At 61.1% G+C, this 18,440-nt stretch overlaps 1 protein-coding gene across 1 annotated transcript in view; it reads right to left on the reverse strand.

The window, feature by feature from the left end:
- Positions 1 to 17,732, reverse strand: part of PODXL (podocalyxin like) — a gene marked incomplete at its 5' end in the record, with an annotated part of 42,697 nt that extends 24,965 nt beyond the window's left edge. The window contains 1 exon segment of the mRNA NM_001082766.1: positions 17,367 to 17,732. Coding sequence (NP_001076235.1) covers positions 17,367 to 17,436 — 70 coding nt within the window.
- Between the last annotated feature and the right edge of the window lie 708 nt (positions 17,733 to 18,440).

Below are 18,440 nucleotides of genomic sequence, written 5' to 3' on the forward strand. Positions count from 1 at the left end.
AGCACTAGCATCCCATATGGGTGCTGGTTCCTGTCCGGGCTGCTCCATTTCCGATCCAGCTCTCTGCTATGGCCTGGGAAAGCAGTGGAAGATGGCCCAAGTCCTTGGCCCCTGCACCCGCGTGGGAGACCCGGAGGAAGCTCCTGGCTTCAGATCGGCCCAGCTCCGGCCATTGCAGCCATTTGGGGAATGAACCAATGGATAGAAGACCTCTCTCTCTGTCTCTCCTTTCTGTAACTCTACCTCTCAAGTAAATTAATTTAAAAACAAAAAAAACAGGACCAGTGTTGTGACATAGCAGGGTAAGCCACTGCCTTTGATGCCAGCATCCCGTATGGGCACCAGTTTGAGTCCCTGATGCTCCACTTCCAATCCAGCTCCCTGCTAATGCACCTGGGAAAGCAGCGGACGATGGCCCAAGTGCTTGGGCCCCTGCACCCACGTGGGAGACCTGGAGGAAGCTCCTGGCTTTGGTAGCCTATAGGAAGTGAACCAGTGGATGGAATCTCTCTCCCCCTCTTTCCTCTTCTCTCTGTTAACTCTGCTTTCAAGTAAATCAATCTTTTTAAAAAATAAAATGCAACAGACTGTTAACAGAAGAGGAAGAGACACTTGGCTTCCTCACTCTGTTGAGTGTGCACACAGCAAGGGGGTGTGGCCCTCACTAGAACCTCAGCCTCCCAGCCCCCAGAACCGTGAGGAAGCACCAGCTCCGTGGTCCAGGGCAGCCAGTCCTCCAGCAGCCAGAGGGGACTAGGAAAAGGGTTCAGGAGGGCATTGGGTAAGCACGGAAGGGCAGGCCCGTGACACAGCAGCTGAGACATGCTTGGGATGCCAACCCCTCCTGGAGGGCCTGCTTCCAGCCCCAACTCTGCTCTCCGTTCCACATTTCTGCTCATGTGCGCCCTGGGAGGCAGCAGTGACAGCCCAAGTGCTTGGGCCCCTGCCAGGCATATGGGAGACCCGGATGGAGTTCCCAGCTCCAGGCAGTGGCCTGGCCCAGCCCTGGCTGTCGTGGGCTTCTGAGGAGTGAATGAGCGGATAGGAGGATCTGCTTCTCTCTGCGTGTGTGTCTTTCAAACAAAATTTCAAAATCAGGTGCACAGACACAGTAGGAAGGGTAGGGTTCCCCATCCAGAAGTGTGGCCAAGGCTCCAGCCATGTCCCTCCTCTTGGGCCCCTCTGCTGGCTACTGCAAGTCTTGGTACCAGTGGGGCCACCGGGCCTGGCTCGGCAGCACTGGTCTCCCATAAGGGCCAGGAGCTGCCCCGAGGAAGGTGGTTGCAATCTTCACACCTGGAGTTGCCCCACCCTCACTGGCTTCCTTCAGCTGGCCTGCCCAGCACCCCCAGTTCCCCACAGTGGGGCTCCGGCTGCTCATCTCTGAGCAGGAGAGGCTGCCCCAGGCCAGCATGGGGCTTACCAGGGGACAGGGGACGCGCCTGGGCACATCCTCCCTGCAGGCCCACACACACCCCTTCTCCACGTACGCCCTGGATACGTGAGGATGAGGACAGCCCCGCCCCGCCCCGAGCTGCACAAGCCCCGACAGCAGCAGAGGACGGAGGTCGAGAGCCCGCCCCAGCTTCCAGTCTGCACGCTGGCTGTGCCACCTGTCCAATGTGGGGAGGAGGGACAAAGAGTAACTGGTTTGAGGCTGGCGTTGTCCTGCAGCAGGTTAAGCCACCGGCTGCAAGGCCAGCAATCCCACACGAGCACCAGTTCCTGTCCCCGCTGCCCTACTTCTGATCCGGCTCCCTGCAAACACACCTGGAAAAGCAGTAGAAGATGACCCAAATACTTGGACCCTGCACCCACGTGGGAGACCCGAATGGAGCTCCTAGCTTTGGCCTGGTGCGGGGGGTGGAGGACCTCTCTCTCTGTCTCTCCCTTTCTCTCTTTCAAATGAATAAATAAATCTTTAAAAAGAAAAAAAAAAGGCACGTTCACACCTTCTAGTACTCGAACAGCGCTTGCACATAGCAAGTGCTCAATTAACAGGAGCCCCAAAAACGTTCCCACCGAGCTGTGCCTGGGAGGGGAGGTTCCTCACCCCGTTCCCTGTCCCCAGGCCACACTGACCACCTCTCCTGCAGGTGCCCCCTGCACAGGCCTTGACCATGGCAGGGCACACACAGCTGGCCCAGACCCCCTGGGCTCTTCCCTCCCAGGTTTCCAACTCCTGTGTGGAGGTAGACAAGATGACCGTGCCAGGCTGCCAGGGTCAAGAGAAGACTACACAGGGGTTAAGTGGGGCCTGGCTCCAGGGAGCAGTTCCTCAGGGAAGCTGCCAGGGAGGCGGGGAGGGGCTTTCCTGCCATCAGCCTGGGGTCCTGCCTTGACGGCCACCCCAGGGCCCAGTCTGGCCCGAGCCTCACCTCTTAGCACTATTTAGGGCCAGCACCTGGTGTTAGGGCGCAGGGGTGGAGTCAGAGGGGCTGCTGATGCTCCGACCTTGCAGGTGTACCCTTGTCCCCTAGGCTTGCGTTTCCTGCTCAGGGGAGTGAGGCTCGGTGCCTCCACCTCCCTTCCCTCCAGCCATCCCGACTGGCGTGGCTCCAGACAGGAGGTGGCTAGAAACACTGGGCGAGTGTTTGGTGCTGTGGTCAGGGCGCTGCCTGGGATGCCCGCATCCCATGTTCCAGTGCCTGGGTTCAAGTCCTGGCTCCACGTCTGACTCCAGCTTCCTGCTAACGTGTACCTTGGGAGGCAGCGGTGATGGCTCAGGTACGTGGGCCCCTGAACCCACGTGGGGGACCTGGGTGGAGTCCCTGGCTCCTGACTTTGACCCAGCCCAGCCTCAGCTGTTGTGAATATTTGAGGAATGAGCCCCTGATGGGAGACCTCTGTCTGCCTCTTTCTATTTCAAGAACAAAAATGAAAACAAATATACATTTTGAAGATACACAGAGACTGGCATTGTGGCGCAGCGGGCTAAGCCACTGCCTGCGATGCCGGCATCCCATATAACAGCCAGTTCAAGTCCCCGCTGCTCCACTTGTGATCCAGCTCCCTGCCAAGGAAAGCAGTGGAGGATGGCCCAAGTGCTTGGGGCCCTGCACCCAAATGGGAGACCCAGATGGTGTTCCAGGGTCTTGGTTTAGGTGTGGCCTGGACCTGGCTGTTGGGGTCATTTGGGGAGTGAACCAGCAGGTGCGAGAACTCTGTCTCTGCATTTTTATATACAACTTTGCCTTTCAATTAAATATTTTAAAATATATGTGTGGGGGCCGGCGCTGTGGAGTAGTGGATAAAGCCGCCGCCTGCAGGGCCGGCATCCCATATGGGTGCCAGTTCGAGTCCCAGCTGCTCCACTTCTGATCCACCTCTTGGATCACAAGAAAAAGCAAAGAAATTGAGGTGGAGGAAGGTTAAGTAATCCACTCAACACCCAGCAAGCATGTGGCTGAGAGCGGCTCCCCCTCCAGGGTCCCGTGTGTGGCAGCCCTGTGTGCAGGAAGACACTGTGACACAGAGGCTGCCAAACTGTGTCTAGGACCGGGGTCAGCGACATACATGGGTTTCGGCCACAGCCACCATGAGCCAGAAGCGGCTGAGCTCGGATGATCTAGTGGTAATGGGTGTGGCTGTGGCCCCATAAAACTCCACAAATACTGGCAGCCGGCCACAGAAAATGTGTATGACATGAGGCCAGCGCTGTGGCGTAGCGGGTAAAGCCACTGTCTGCAGTGCCGGCATCCCATATGGGCGCCAGTTCTAGTTCCAGCTGCTCCACTTCCGACCCAGCTCTCTGCTATGGCCTGGTAAAGCAGTAGAAGATGGTCTGAGTCCTTGAGCCCCTGCACCCACGTGGGAAGCCCTGAAGAAGCTCCTGGCTCCTGACTTTGGATTGGCCAGCTCCAGCCATTTCAGCCATTTGGGGAGTGAACCAACGGATGGAAGATCGATCGATCGATCGATCGATCTCTCTCTTTCTGCCTCTCTGTAACTTTGCCTTTCAAATAAATAATCCTGAAAAAAAAATGTGTATGCTAAAAAACTTAACATGAATTTCCAAAGTTTTTACCCCAAATAAACTGATCTTTTCTATTCCATTTTCCAGGATCATTTTGGTCTCCTCGTTTTAGGTCCTTCCCGACTTTGGGGCTAGAAGCCCAAGTTTTTTTTTGTTGTTGTTTTTTTTTTTTTTTTTTGACAGGCAGAGTGGACAGTGAGAGAGAGAGACAGAGAGAAAGGTCTTCCTTTGCCGTTGGTTCACCCTCCAATGGCCGCCGCGGCCGGCGCACTGCGGCCGGCGCACCGCGCTGATCCGATGGCAGGAGCCAGGAGCCAGGTGCTTTTCCTGGTCTCCCATGCGGGTGCAGGGCCCAAGCACCTGGGCCATCCTCCACTGCACTCCCTGGCCACAGCAGAGGGCTGGCCTGGAAGAGGGGCAACCGGGACAGAATCCAGTGCCCCGACCATGACTAGAACCCGGTGTGCCAGCGCCGCTAGGCGGAGGATTAGCCTAGTGAGCTGCGGTGCCGGCCAGAAGCCCAAGTTTTTAATCCCACCATGGATCCCACCCTGTGACTTCCCTAGAGAAGGTGCCAAGCCCACCTGTGCCATGAGAAACCAAGCCACGTGAGGACTGCCCAGGAGAAACCCCCTGCGCCTCGCAGCTATGCAAAAAGCAAACACACAAGGAAGAACACGGGTACGGATCCGACGGTCCCTCCGACGGTCCCACAGTGCAAGAACAGACATCAGGGATGCAGGTACGGCGTGCGGGGTCCCCACAGAGGCGCCACTCCCCGGTAAAGCTGTCATCACTGACCAGCCAGGCCACCCGCAGCCCTGCTGTGGAGGGGCTGCAACTGTTCACGCTGCGTGCCCTGCACCAGCACGGCACCTCGCCCCAGGAACCCGAGAGCCAGTGCTCGCCTCTCCCGTCCCGGCTCTCACAGGAGGGAACAGCCAGGGACAGGTGTCCAGGCACCTCACACACAGTAGGGCCACAGCGCTGCTCGTCACCATCAGAAGCTTCTCAGGGACTAGCCCCTCCCCCCCTTTTTATTTTTTATTTTTTTTATTTTTTTTGACAGGCAGAGTGGACAGTGAGAGAGAGAGACAGAGAGAAAGGTCTTCCTTTTGCCGTTGGTTCACCCTCCAATGGCCACCGCGGCCGGCACACCGCACGGATCCGAAGGCAGGAGCCAGGTGCTTCTCCTGGTCTCCCATGGGGTGCAGGGCCCAAGTACTTGGGCCATCCTCCACTGCACTCCTGGGCCACAGCAGAGAGCTGGCCTGGAAGAGGGGCAACCGGGACAGAATCCGTGCCCAGACCGGGACTAGAACCCGGTGTGCCGGCGCCGCAAGGCGGAGGATTAGCCTAGTGAGCCACAGCGCCGCCGCCCCTCCCCCTTTCAAATCGGAGTTTCATTGAAGAATGGCAGACATTGAGAGAAGGCCACGCACCATGAAGGCACGGCTTGCTGAACGAGCATCGGTGAACACGCACGTCACGTGGCGGGACACCGGCCCTGCAAGCCCTCCCCGTGGCCCCTTCTCCTCCCCTCCATCCGCGGGGGAAACCACGATTCCCGCTCAGAGCGCCAGGGGCGAGCGGTGCCTGCTGTGGAACGCTCTGTGAATGGCATCGCAGTCTGCACAGCCCGGGGTCCGACACCACTCACGTGGCTTTCCCACGCTGCTGTGCGGCTGCGGACGGCTCATTCTCAGGGCGGCAGAATGTTCCATTGTGTCGACACGCCACCATTTATTCACCCATTCTGCCGCCGACAGGCATTTGGGCGACTTCCAGTTTCGAGTTATTCTGAATAGGGCTGCCGGGCACACTGCAGCCCGCGCTGTTCACACATCTGCGCGCGCTTCAAACGGCACCCCCGCGAGGCTGCACCGGGCCCCTCGGGGGCACACGGAGCCCTGCTCCAGGAAATCCCTGCGTGGGCCACCACCCTCAGCTGTGCCCCAGACCCACCCCTGGCTGGCCAGCTGTCACTCAGAGAGAGAGAGAGGGCTGTCCGCGCACAGGGCCTGGAGGAGGCCGAGTGGCAGGTGCACAGGGAAGCCAGGGGCCTGTCGCAGAGCTGTTTCCATACCATGCTCAGTGCGGGCAGCGTTCCATTACCTACAAGTGCAAGTCAGAGGCCCAGCACTAGCGACACCCCCACCTCACCTGACCCCCATCCAGTAGGAGCCAAGGCTGCCAGCAGGAAGCCCCCTCCTGGCCCCCTCCTCTCCCAGCCTGGGAGAGGGCCCCAGCTGTTCCTAACAAGAGGGGGTCCTTGGCTCCTGTAGACCCTGTCTAGGAGCAGCCAGCCTGCCCCTGCAGGGCACGGGGCTCTTCCCGCAGGGGGCAGGCTCACCTCCTTAAAGCAATATTCTCTGGGGCCCCCTAATCCCTGCGCCTGTTGCAAACCATGTGAACCCAGAGCTGTCCGGCCGGGCAGCAAGCCCAGGAGCAGCCAACCCAGCAGCCAGAGGGGGCCGGGGCCAGGGCAGGTGGTGCCCGCCTGCCTCCGCCCCTCGGCAGGGCCCCGAGCAGGACAGCACCTGGCACCTGGCAGAGGTCCGCACATCGACTCAAGGAGCAGCCCCAGTGGCCGCGTGTGTGATGAGACCTGGGGGCTCCCATGTGGGCCGGGGACATCGGGGCTACGTCTGGTACAGGTGTCCTGCCGTACCTGTGACGGCTCTGAGACCACAGGCAGGGGCAAGGCTGGGTCACCTGGCTCTCACACACTGGAATCCGTGTGCCTGCTTCTACTGGATACCCAGCTCCCGGGGGCAGGTTAGCATCACTGTGCAGAAGCTCCGACCCTTGCATTTCTGGGGGCGTCTCCACCCTGGCCAGAACCTGCGTGATATCCTCCCCTGGTAGGGCAAGACCTCGTGGGCGTCACCTAGCTCCCTTTGATGAGGTCATGCGTTACGTTCCTGGTATGGAATAGGGGAGTCAGATGGAGGAGGCACGGGGGGGGGGAGGAGGGGGAACTCAGCTCCTAACCCAGGCTGTCTAGGAGACACCCTCCCCCCACCCAAGACGATGCTGCCTGGCTCGGAAGCAGCCAGCCCTGTGCTCCATCGGCTCCCAGCAGCACCTGCTCCACCTCCTTGGGCCCAAGTATGCCTGGACCAAAGCGTGTGCACATTTGGCACTAGACTCTTCCCTTCGCGTAAGCGCAAAACAACCTTGGGAAATACTTTCTCGTTCCCACGCCACGCCCCTCTCCCGGAGCCGTGAAAACAACCAGATGTGTACAAGCTGCTCGCGGCCCCTGGAAACCTCGGTGAGGACCAACGTCCGCTCCAGGTCTGAAACAGGGGCTGGGAGCCGGTGGAAAGTTCTGTAGCCACAGCCAGGGGAGCCTGGAGCTACCAGCAACTCCCACCACCTTGCGCTCTGTCCCGGAGAGGCCGCCTCCCTCCCAGGGCTAGCACCTGCTTCCTGCTTGGTGCAGAATAACCCACAGACACGCACGTTCCCCAGAAGATGTACGGGAGTGCTGGGGTGGAGCGGGGGCAGCTCAGGCTCGGCTGAGACTCCGCTAAGCAGGAAGAAGAAAACCAAAGCTCGGCACCAACCCTGCCCTTGGCCCCCATCAGCTCTGCCCCCATTGGCTCTGCCCCCATCTGGTGGTGTTAGCAGACAGTGGTGTTGCTCCTGGCTGGCTGGCCAGGTGAGGAGTGATGCGGGGACTGGAACAAACCAGGGCAGGTGTCATGGTGCAGCAGGTTGAGCTGTTGCTAGTGATGCTGGCATCCCATATCAGGGCACGGGTTCAAGTCCCGGCTGCTCCACTTCCAATCCAGCTCCCTGCTAATGCACCTGGGAAAGCAGTGGAGGATCACCTAAGCGCTTGAGCCCCTGCACCCATGTGGGAGACCCGGATGAAGTTCCTGGCTCCTGGCTTGGGCCTGACTCAGTCTCAGCTATTGCTGCCATTTGGGGAGTGAATCGGCAAATGAAGATATTCTCCCTCTGCCTTTCAAATAAAATTTTAAAACATTAAAAAATATCAACTCAGGAAAAAAAAAAAAACAACAAAGCAAATGAAAGGATTTAACTAAACACTCGAGACTGGCTCCCCAGGCCTGCCGGGAGGGTTAAAGGCCAAGTTTCTTTTAAACAAAGCCAAGTTTGAAGCTTGTGAGCCGGTCAAGGAAGCTGGGGTTTCCTGCTGGCTCCACCTAGGAAGTGAGTCAAGAGCCCCAGAGCCAGGCTGCTTGGAGCCAGGTGTGCATGCAGCTGGAAACACAGCCTCCAACCCCGGGAGTGGGGGAGGGGCCTGATGACATCAGAGTGGGAGCAGAGATGGGGCGGCCACAGACACGCAGGTGGCGACTTCCCTGTGACTTCTCAGCCCCAGTCACAGGGAGCGAATGAATGTCCCCGGGCCGGAGAGAGGCCAAGTCCAGGGCTCCCCGCGGCTCTGGTGCCAGCCTCGGTCCTCACACCCTGCCCTCCCCACCTCTTCTCCCTCTTCTCTCTGCTGTGTTTCCAGCCTTGTCCTGCAGCCCCCTGCCCGGGGCAGACAGCGGCACGGCTCCAGGGAGGGGGTGGGCGCAGGAGAGCCAGGCCCAGATGACTTCCTGGTGCGTTCCCCCACAGCCTGGGCCAGCGATGATCTGCTGCCCAGGGACCCCGGCGGCAGGGCGGAGGCCACTGCTCCGGCACAGGGAGGCAGCGTGCTACCGAGTCCCCAGAGCCCCGTGACCAGGCGCTGTGTATGCTAACAAACCAGTGAGTCGGGCGTTTGGCACAGCTGTTAAGTTGCGACTTGAGAAGCCCATATCAGAGTGGCAGGGTCCAAGTCCCAGCTCTCTTCCTGCTTCCTATGATCCACACCCTGGGGGGCAGCAGGTGCCGGCCCAGGTACAAGTACTCAGGTCTCCGCCACCAGGGGGAGACCCAGGTCCAGTTCCCCACTCCTGGCTTCTGCCTGACCCCACTGTTGCCTGTGGCGGGCAGGTGGGGAGTGAACTGGTGAATGCAACCTCTGTCTCTCTGCCTTTCAAATACAATGAAAATAAATAAAAATTTAAAAAGAAACATGCCATCACACACAAATTAATAAAAAAAAAATAGAAGCCACAGTGTGGGCATCCCACCAGGGTCACAGCATCATCTTCCCCGTGCCCGCCCCCGACTGGCGCACACATCCGAGCACCTACACATCAGAGCATCCAGCCTGATTAGCAAAGAGCTCCCAGCACCCATCAGGCTGGGCATGTGGGCGCGACTGTGGAATTCAGGGCGGCGCGGACAGAACCAGACTTCCAGATTCAAAGCCAGAGTCTGCCTGGTGGACAGCGCCCTCTGCAGGATGCCAAGGGGAATGCGCATCAAGACGGAGCTCCTGTCTGACCCAGCAGCTGGCCAGCTGTGACCACTGACCACACCTGCTGGGCGCCTCACCGACAAGCACACAGCCCTGATTCCAGGAACTATGGTGGCCCAAAAGCAGACGAGACCCACACACTCAGCCAGCCCTGTTGACTGAGACACCCCGGTCCCGGCTGACAGAGCCTCTGCTCCACACTCCCCCCAGGACGGCCCAGCAGGGTGAGGGAGTGACAGGGTGATGGGACTCAGGTGCTGACAGCGGGAAGGCAGCACCAGCCAGAAGCAGCCCACCAACCCTGTTTACTCTCATCTACGCAGAATGACCACAATCAAAACCACTCGCAGCCAACTTCCACGGCGTGCCGGCACCATCGCGACACTCACCCGGGACCGCCAGCCTTGAGTGCAACTGGTGCCGGTGGACCCTGGGACAAGCCGGCTTCACATGGCCGTGGTCCCCATGTGTGTTCCTCCAATGCCCTGGGGAAGGAGGGCGCCCTAGGATTCTACTTCTGCTCCACCAACCTGGGTTGTGCGGCTGTGGCTTCTTCAGTGTGGCCGAGAGCCCCAGGCAGTGGGGACAGCTGGTCACCCTGCCTGCACACGCTGCGTCTGCACCGTGGTTAAGGTTCATTTGGGGAGCACAGGGCTAAGGACAGGCACTAAGAAGTCCTACACAAGGGCCAGCGCTGTGGCAGAGCAGGTAAAGCTGCTGTCTGCAGTGCTAACATCCCATATGGGTGCCAGTTCGAGTCCTGGCTGCTCCATTTCCAATCCAGCTCTCTGCTATGGCCTGGGAAAGCAGTAGAAGATGGCTCAAGTCTTTGGGCCCCTGAACCCACGTGGGAGACCCAGAAGAAGCTCCTGGCTTCAGATCAGTGCAGCTCTGACCACTGTGGCCAATTGGGGAGTAAATCAGCAGATGGAAGATCTCTCTCTCTCTCGCTCTGCCTCTCTGTAACTCAGCCTTTCAAATAAACAAATAAATAGAAATCTTTAAAAAGAAATCCTAAGGACTACTAGTAGGTTTTTGGACACAGTTTGATATACAGCTTGCTTTACGACAAGTAGAAGTAAAAACAAGAAATAAATAGTGTTAGTCTTGATTTACCATTTGGGGTAAGCTGAGGCACAGGTGATGCTCTCCCGGGGGTGGGGGGTGGAGTTCCCAAGCAGGGATCCGCAGGTCCCGCCCCGCCCCCCTGCTCCCAGTGGCTGGGCTGTAGCGCGCATGGGCACCCGCCCCTGCGGCCCCTCTCCCTTCCCTGAGGTGGCAGGTGCAGGGCTGGGAAGCACACAGCACACCTCACTGCAGGAGGCTGGAGCTGGGGTGAGGTGCATGGGAGGAGAAAGACGGGACACAGGCGAGGGACGCACTGTGAGGGAGAGGAGCGTGCAGCAGGGCCGGCCCAGAGCCCGGCGGCTGGCGGCCAGCGCCCCTGTCCATGGGCGCAGCCTCTGGGGCCGCCTGGTCAGTGTGCCCTGGGGGGCTTCAGGAAAGCATTTGGACTGGAAACCAGAAAGTGCAGGGCAGCGCCCTCCAGTGGCTGGAGTGAGAAGCACCAGGAAGGTGGGGGCCGGCCACCTGAGCCCCTTCCTAGCTTAGCACACCCTGGTCCTCTCCTGTGGGACTGGGGTCTGCAGTGAACCCCTCAGAACTGGGGGCTCCACTCCAAATAAACTGGCTAGGGGGCAGGGACCAAGTGGGACAGGGCCACAGGAGGAGGCTCCGGGGCTGCCGAGTCGCACATCAGAAACCAACAGTGGCGACACTTAAGGATGCCGCGTCCGCACCACCCCCACGGGTTTGCCTTCCGTCCTCACCATCGGGGAGACCTGGCACCCATTCCACCTCTGGGGAAAGGGGACAGGTGAGATCCCAAGGCTAGTCCTTGCCTCAACGCCAAAGCCCAGGGCACAGCACCAGGAGGCTGCCATCTACCTTCTCCTCCAAGCTGAACTGTTTTCTCTCGGCTGCGGGGAGCACGCACAGCACCGCTGCACACAGTAGGGGGACCCGCAGCGTCGTCCGAAGTCTGTAGAGTCCTGCCCTGCATCGTACCCACAGCACCGCTGCACACAGTAGGGGGACCCGCAGCGTCCCCGGATTCTCCTACCAGGACACGCACACCAAACACCCTCACCCTAAACCGGGCTACTCTTCATCTTCCCTCCTAGGCACACCCCAAGACTCAGTGGCCCCCAGGCAGCTCCCCAGAACACCTCGTCCAGGTGTGCGGCCCAGGTCCCCGCTGCTCCCACGGAGGGCTCACGGACCAAGCCCCCCCCGCCCCCCCCCACCCCGAGACCGCGTCTCCCTTGGTGGCCAGAGCCACAGACCAGGGGCTCAGTCCGGAAGGGCTGGGCCGGGCTGGGCCACTGCTCTTGCTTCACCCCTGCAGAGACGAAGCTGTCATGGCTGCCAGTCACCTGCTCTGACATCCTTTCTCTGCTGCTTCTTCATAAGCCCGCCACGGACTTTTGGTACCGGAAATTAAAATTACTCTTTGCTAAGGATGAGGTTTCTCTTTTCTGCTTCCCTTGCTGCTAGATACGGCCACATCATTAAGTTCCAGAAGTGTCATGCGTGGTTTCTGGGAGGTGCCCTCAAAGGAGCCGCTGCAGCCTTCCTGTTCCTTCCTTTCTCCTGATGGCTGGAACCCCAGCAGCTATCATGGGCCATGAGGCCCCATGCTAACAATGGAAGAATCACTACGCCAGTGCCCCAAACGTGTATTACATCGCAGTGCTAACTTCCGTCTTGTTTAATATCCTCCTTTTGTTGTGGCTATGAGGAGCCAAACCACACTCTAACAAACAATAGCTCTGATGCTTAACTGGAGGACCTTGTGGGTGCACAAGGAGGCCAGGAGGCTGCTCCGCCTCCCACAACCCTCCTACCACCGAGTCCCGGCTCCTGCTCACACTGTACCACCTGGCAGCTGGAATGCGCCGGTCTCTAACTAGCACTGCCCCGCACTCATGCACCCAGCTAATGTTTACTGATCGCCCACGATGCGCTGTGGCCGCGCCACTGAGCGACAGGTGTCCCTGCCCTGTTGGCGCTTCGTCCAATGGGGATGAGACAAGGAAATGAATACCTCTCGGGTGATGTGTGCTAGGAAGTACGGGGAGGGGGGCTGTCCACAAGGCACTCCTGGAAGGCCTCCTTGAGGAGGCGGCATTCAAGCAGAGCGAGGGGAAAGGAGGAGTGGAGTCTGTGGGCACTTGGGGGACGAGCTGCTGGTGGGACCTAGTCCCAGCGGCTGCCCGGATGCGACCTCAGCCGAGGGGCCTTGTCCCTGCGACACAGCCGTGGCTTCAGCCCCCCACATCGCCATCACGTGGACGAATCACCGAGGGCCACTCTCCCACCCCTGGCAATCAGAGCTCAGGCAGCCTTGGGCCCCCCTGGCCTGCCCATGGGTCCCCAGGGGACTGGCCCTGGGAGGGCCCGTGCACCCCAGCCCTGCTCGGCCACCGCCCAGCATTCTCAGCCCCCGGGCCGAAGGACGAAGCCTTCCTGCAGTGACAATTGGCGGACGGGGTGCCACCCTGTGCCCTGGCCCTAGGGAAGTGCGAGGTGGCTGACCCGAGGGGGATAGGCTACAAAGGAAGAGAGGGTGTGTGTGCGCGCATGAGTACTGGGGAAAGCGCTGGGGGCCGAGGGGGCAGCAGTGGCCCCCAGGTCTGAGCTCGGGGGGGGGGGGTTTCTGGATTCTGAGCCGCTGAGAGCAGGTGTTGGGGGAGGGCGCTACTGTGGAACCCACTGGGCCCCTGCCCCTGGCAGCTCTCCCCCGGCCTTCCCCCAGACACACACTGGCTGGGTGCTGTGCACGCTAGAGAGGCCCCGAGGCCCACGGGCGGCACAGGCACCTGCAGTGAGCACGCACGGTGGCCAGCGCTGGGGCACGTGACTCACTCGAGGTGACAAAGTGGGCTCGAGCCCAGTGTACCCTGATGGTGGGAGGCGGGTGGGGAGAGAAATGGGATGCAGTGTAGACTGGTTTCTCACCATCATAAAATCCTTCTTCATTATTTAAAAAAAGATTTATCTACCCATTTGACAGGCAGAGTTAGACAGAGGGAGAGCCCCCTCCCTCTGCAAGGACACTCCCCAAATGACCACAACGGGACTGAAGCCAGGAGCTTCTTCCGGGTCTCCTACACAGGTGCAGGGACCCAAGCACTTGGGCCATCCTCCACTGCTTTCCCAGGTGTGATAGCAGGGAGCCGGATTGGAAGTGGAGCAGCCAGGACTCAAACTGGCTCCCGTACGGGATACTGGCACTGCAGGTGGAAGCTTAACCCACTACGCCACAACGCGGGCCCCACAAACTCCCTTTTTAAAAGGGTGCTTAATGTGGGTCTCCAACTCCCAGGAGAGAAGCAGCAGCCAAAGGGCCAGGGTCTGGGACAAGGACCTGAGGCTGCACGCACGTGTTCATGCTCCCCTCCTGGAAGGCTGCAGCTGGAACCTGGGCAGGGGGCCCACCCCCCCTCCCCGGGCTGCTGTCACCTCAGAAAGGAGTGGGTTGAGGTCGCTGGCCAGCAGGTGCTCAGCTCTGGGATCCAGGCTCTTAGCGAGCTTTGGGTTCTTTAGAGGAACTGCACAGTTCACCCTCTGCCCACTCAATTCCATTTCTAAAAACTGAATTTACTTGAAAGGCAGAGTGATGGAGAGGGGGAGAGGGGGAGAGGGGGAGAGGGGGAGAGGGGGAGAGATTGATTCCAATTCATTGGGTCACTCCCCAAATGGCCACAACAGCCAGGGCTGGGCCAGGCGGAAGCCAGGAGCCAGGAACTCCATCTGCGTCGCCTCCATGGCCAGCAGGAGCTCAAGCCGCTGAGCCACCGTCGGCTGCCTCCCAGGCGCACTGGTAGGAAGCCGGAACTGGGAGCAGAGCTGCGACTCCAACAGAGACTCAGATACGGGACGCCCGTGTCCCAGGGGGCAGCGTGCTGACCACCCTGCCAGAGGCCTACTTCCCTTCTCCACACTGGGCGAACAGCTGCTTGAAGGGCTCTTAAGGTCTACGCAACCACAAAGAGGCTCCCGGGCCGGCTTGTGGTGCAGAGTTTCCCATCTTCAAAGAGGACGCCAGGAGTTGGGCTCGAGTCACCATCGGCAACCTCGCGGCCCTTTGGAGAGCCCCAGGGAGCCTGCTCCTGGGAACAGGGCAGGACAGGAAACCCCGGCAGCTGACCTCCCTGTGGGGCACCGATGGGAGAGGAGGCCAACCCAAGCGGCAGGCTCCAGCTCCTGGCAGGCGCAAGAGCGCCCCCTTCAGCTCACCTAACACGGCCCCAAGTGTCTCTGCACCTGATCCCAGCCCCCTCCCAAGAAGTGCAGGGGGTGTAGGGAGGGCGTCTCCCACTTCCAGCGTCCCAGGTACAGCAGCTACTGGCCGGGGACCCCTCACTGGATGCTCACCACTCAGACGCCAGGGCCCAGGGACACCCCTTCCAAAGCCAGCTGGGGCCAGCCCATCTATAAGAGGCTCAGCACACGGTGGGGAGACATACCATGGACTGCAGTGACTCCATCACAGAAACCAGGGAAGGCTTCCCGGCGGAGGGGACCCCTGAGCATGGATGGGAGCTGGCTCTGCTGCCTTCCCTGCCCAGGGGAATTCTGCAAGGACGGTGGGTGTTGGAAAGGCAGCCGCAGCAGCAGGAACCCCCCTCTCCCTGGGGAAATGGCAGAGCAGGTGCAGCCTCCACGCCTCCCCCCCACCCCCGCCGCCACCCCCTGCCCCGCCCACCCCAGATGGATCCTGCTCACTTCTGTCACCCCAGGGAACACTGGCCACCCAACACTGACCCCCCTCCTTCAGGCTGCCTCTTCTCCCCCTCCCCCTCATCTGTATCATTCCACGGCACCCAGTGCTCACACACACTCGCAGAGTTCCACACGTGGCCTGCCTCAGAGACACGGGCTGGCAATGGCCATGGCTATCATTCCTTGAGCTCTGACCCTGAGCTGGGCACAGCACCAAGCCCCTGCCATATGTTCCCTTTCCACTTCAGGGGGGCTTGTTACCATTTTACAGACGGGGACACTGAGGCTGCGAGACACAGGTCCGACTGACCGGAAGCCTGTGTGCTGCGCTGCCCCCTTCCTCGTGCCTGGAATCCACCCTTTGAATGACTATCACGGTGACAGCCATGATCAGCCTGCCTCTTCAGCTCAGAGGGGACACGGAACCCCAAAATTTCAACGAGCCATCCCTTCCACTCTTCCACACCGACGTCTCACAGCTGAGGACATGGAGACTTGCAGGGAGGGCTGGCTCTCCCAGAGCACGGCCAAGGCCCCAAGGGTTCAGGCTTCTCCCGGAGCAAGGCGAGCCTGAGTTACAAGGTGAGCTCCGGGGACGTGCCTGGGGACTTCCTCGCTCCAGAGACTTATGCTAGAAACCTGTGTTGCTTTGCGTCAAGTCACAGAACTCCCCGTGTCAGCAGGACACATCTGCAGCTGGGAGGAGATGGAGCTGGCCCGGGGCCCCAAGCTTGCACCTCTCAGCCTTTTTGGGCTTCACTGTATGCAAATCACCATCATGTCCCCTCCTCCACTTCCTTTCCAACTGCACAGGTAGTGGTGGCATGGAGGCAGTGGGGGCTGCGCACCCCGGGGCCAGGTGGCTCGCTGGCTGGCGCAGGGCTGGGCACGGTCTTTTTCGTTTGCCACATGTCAAGCTCCAGCCAGGGCCACCACACACTGGGCTTGGGAAAGACTATTGGGAGAGCCCAGGTGCCTGGCAGGACAGTCCCAGCCTTGAAGCCTGTGGTGAGCTGGCTCCTCAGCAGTACCTGCCCCTGGGGGAGAACAGTAGGGGGCCACTCCCACCTTCTCCAAGGAGGGGTGGCTCAGCCACCAGGGACTAAGCCGGCTTTCCCCCCTCCCCCACAAAAGGCTGTCTGGGAAGATCCAGGAAGATCCATAAAGACCTGGGGAACACACACACTCCAGCACCTTCTCTGGCCCACAGGCTGTGCAAGCCCACAGTGCCTCACACCCTCAGAGCTGTACCCACGGTTTTTCACTTTCACTCAGTCGCCCCTAAACGATGCTCAAGCCTGCAGTTTCTGCCAGCATCACCCCTCCCCACTCCACCTCCCAGACCACCAGCCAGCCCCCTAACCCACCCAGGCTGCCACTACTGTCGGGGAACCGTGGGGGGCGGGAGGAGGGTGCTCCCTAAGCCCTTTCTCCCAGCAGACCTGTGCTCAGGTGGGCTCCAGAGAACATGAAAGTCCCATGAGACGCCTGCTCTTCCTGGGGCCCCCACCTGTCCCACCAGAAAAAGGTCTAACATCTCACCTTCAGGAGAAAGGGGGGCGGGTGTTTCCAGGGTTCGGCTCTGTTTCAGGAGCCAGGTGCCCTTTCAAAGGTGCTTTTTAAGATGCGACCCAATCCATTTCAGAAGACAGAGTTCTTTTCTATGTCGGGGAGAGGAGGGGATCCCACTATGCGGGCCTTGCACGGCTAAGGATCTGCTCCTTTGGAGACACGGGGACCGAGCCCCCTCACTCCCTCCACCTGCTCTAGCGCGGGCGCAGGTGGAGTGAGCTTGCACTCTCCTTGGACGAACCGCCGCGAACCCCAAGCACTCCGCCCGCGCGGGCCGTTCCCGGGACCTTGTCACCCACCGGCTGCGGAGCCTTCCTAGCTAACTCCCAGCCCGCTGCGCTGTCCGGAATCCACGCCTATTCAGCGCTGTCCCTTATCCCCGCCGAAGAGGACGAAAAAGCTCGGGAGACTCTGCGGGTCCCGCGGAAGCGCGAACCCTCGCAAGTTTCCCATCTTTCTCCACCTCCCCACTGGGCGCCCGCACCATCCACCGCCCAGTGCCCGGAGTAGGGACGCAGCCTCCCCCCACGCCCAAGGCCCCGCACCTGCGGCGCTCTGGAGTTTGGAGCGGCCGCAGCTGGTGCAAGGCCAGGGCTCCGCGCGTGGCCCGGGCGAGAGAGGGAATGCCTGGGTCGGACCCTGCGGCGCGCGCGGGGGACGCACGGGTATGGCGGGGTCCCGGCAAGCGCCCGCGCCACTCACTGTTTTCCTGGGAGAGCGACGGCGGCGACAGCAGCAGCAGCAGCGCCGCAAGCGCCAACGCGGAGCGCATCGCGTCCTCGCTCCGGGGGCCTGGAGCAGGTGCAGCGAGGCTGGCAGACGGAGGGTCCGTGCGCGGCGGCGGGAGCGAGCGTGCGCGCCGCTCCGGCAGGCCCGGCGGCGGCTCTGGCGGCGCCCGGGCTCCCGGGTCTCGCTGGCGCGGCTCCTCCTCCCCGCCGCTGCGGCAGAGCCCGGCTAGGGCGTGCGGCCAGCGCTGGAGCGGCGGCGGCGGCGGCTGCGTCCCGGGCGGCGGCTGCGCGGCTGCACCTCGGCCGGCGGCTGCAGCGGCGACTCCGATCCCGTCCCGTCCGCGCCGGCCCCCGCCCCTCCCCCAGGAGCGCACCCGCGGCGGCGGCGGCGGCGGGGCCGGGCGGGGCCGCGGCGGGGCGGGCGCTGGGCCGCGAACAATGAGCGGGGAGGAAACTCCGCCCTGGAGCGCGGCGGGCGGGCGGGGGACTGCGGGGGGCGGCGGCTGGGCCCGGGCACGGTGGGGGTGGAGGGCGCGGGCTGGGGCCCCACGACCGAGCCGCTGGCTCCTCGCACGGGTGCGGTCAGTGGAGACGTTGAAGGGACGTCTTGGGGGGTGGGATCCCCAACACGGCCAGTGCCGAACAAGAAGGACCCCCCCTCCCAGTGCTGCGTTAGCCTAGGACCCTTCCCGGCTGCAGGGGGGGCTGCGGCGCGCTCCGCCTGCCGCCGCGCCCGGGAGCACGTGTCTCACCTTCCAGGTGCGGCCCACCTGCGGACCGGTCCCTTCGGCTTGCTCGACTTCACGGTGTGTGCAGGAGCGCCCCACCCCCACCCCCGGACAGCCTGGCCAATGCGTTGCTTAACCCCTCCAAGCCTAGGCTGCTCTCCTGTGAAATGGAAGTGAGAGTTAAAGAAAAATGCGAAAGACAAAATGTTCACAGGTGAATGAGTGCGGATCCGTGTTCCCAAGGCTTTTCAAGTGTCAGCCTCCCGCAGCTGCCTTCGCTTAAGCCTCATTTTGGAGACAGGAAAATTAAATCAAAAAGA

Source organism: Oryctolagus cuniculus, chromosome 3 (assembly GCF_964237555.1).
Source record: "Oryctolagus cuniculus chromosome 3, mOryCun1.1, whole genome shotgun sequence".
Classification (NCBI taxonomy): Eukaryota; Metazoa; Chordata; class Mammalia; order Lagomorpha; family Leporidae; genus Oryctolagus; species Oryctolagus cuniculus.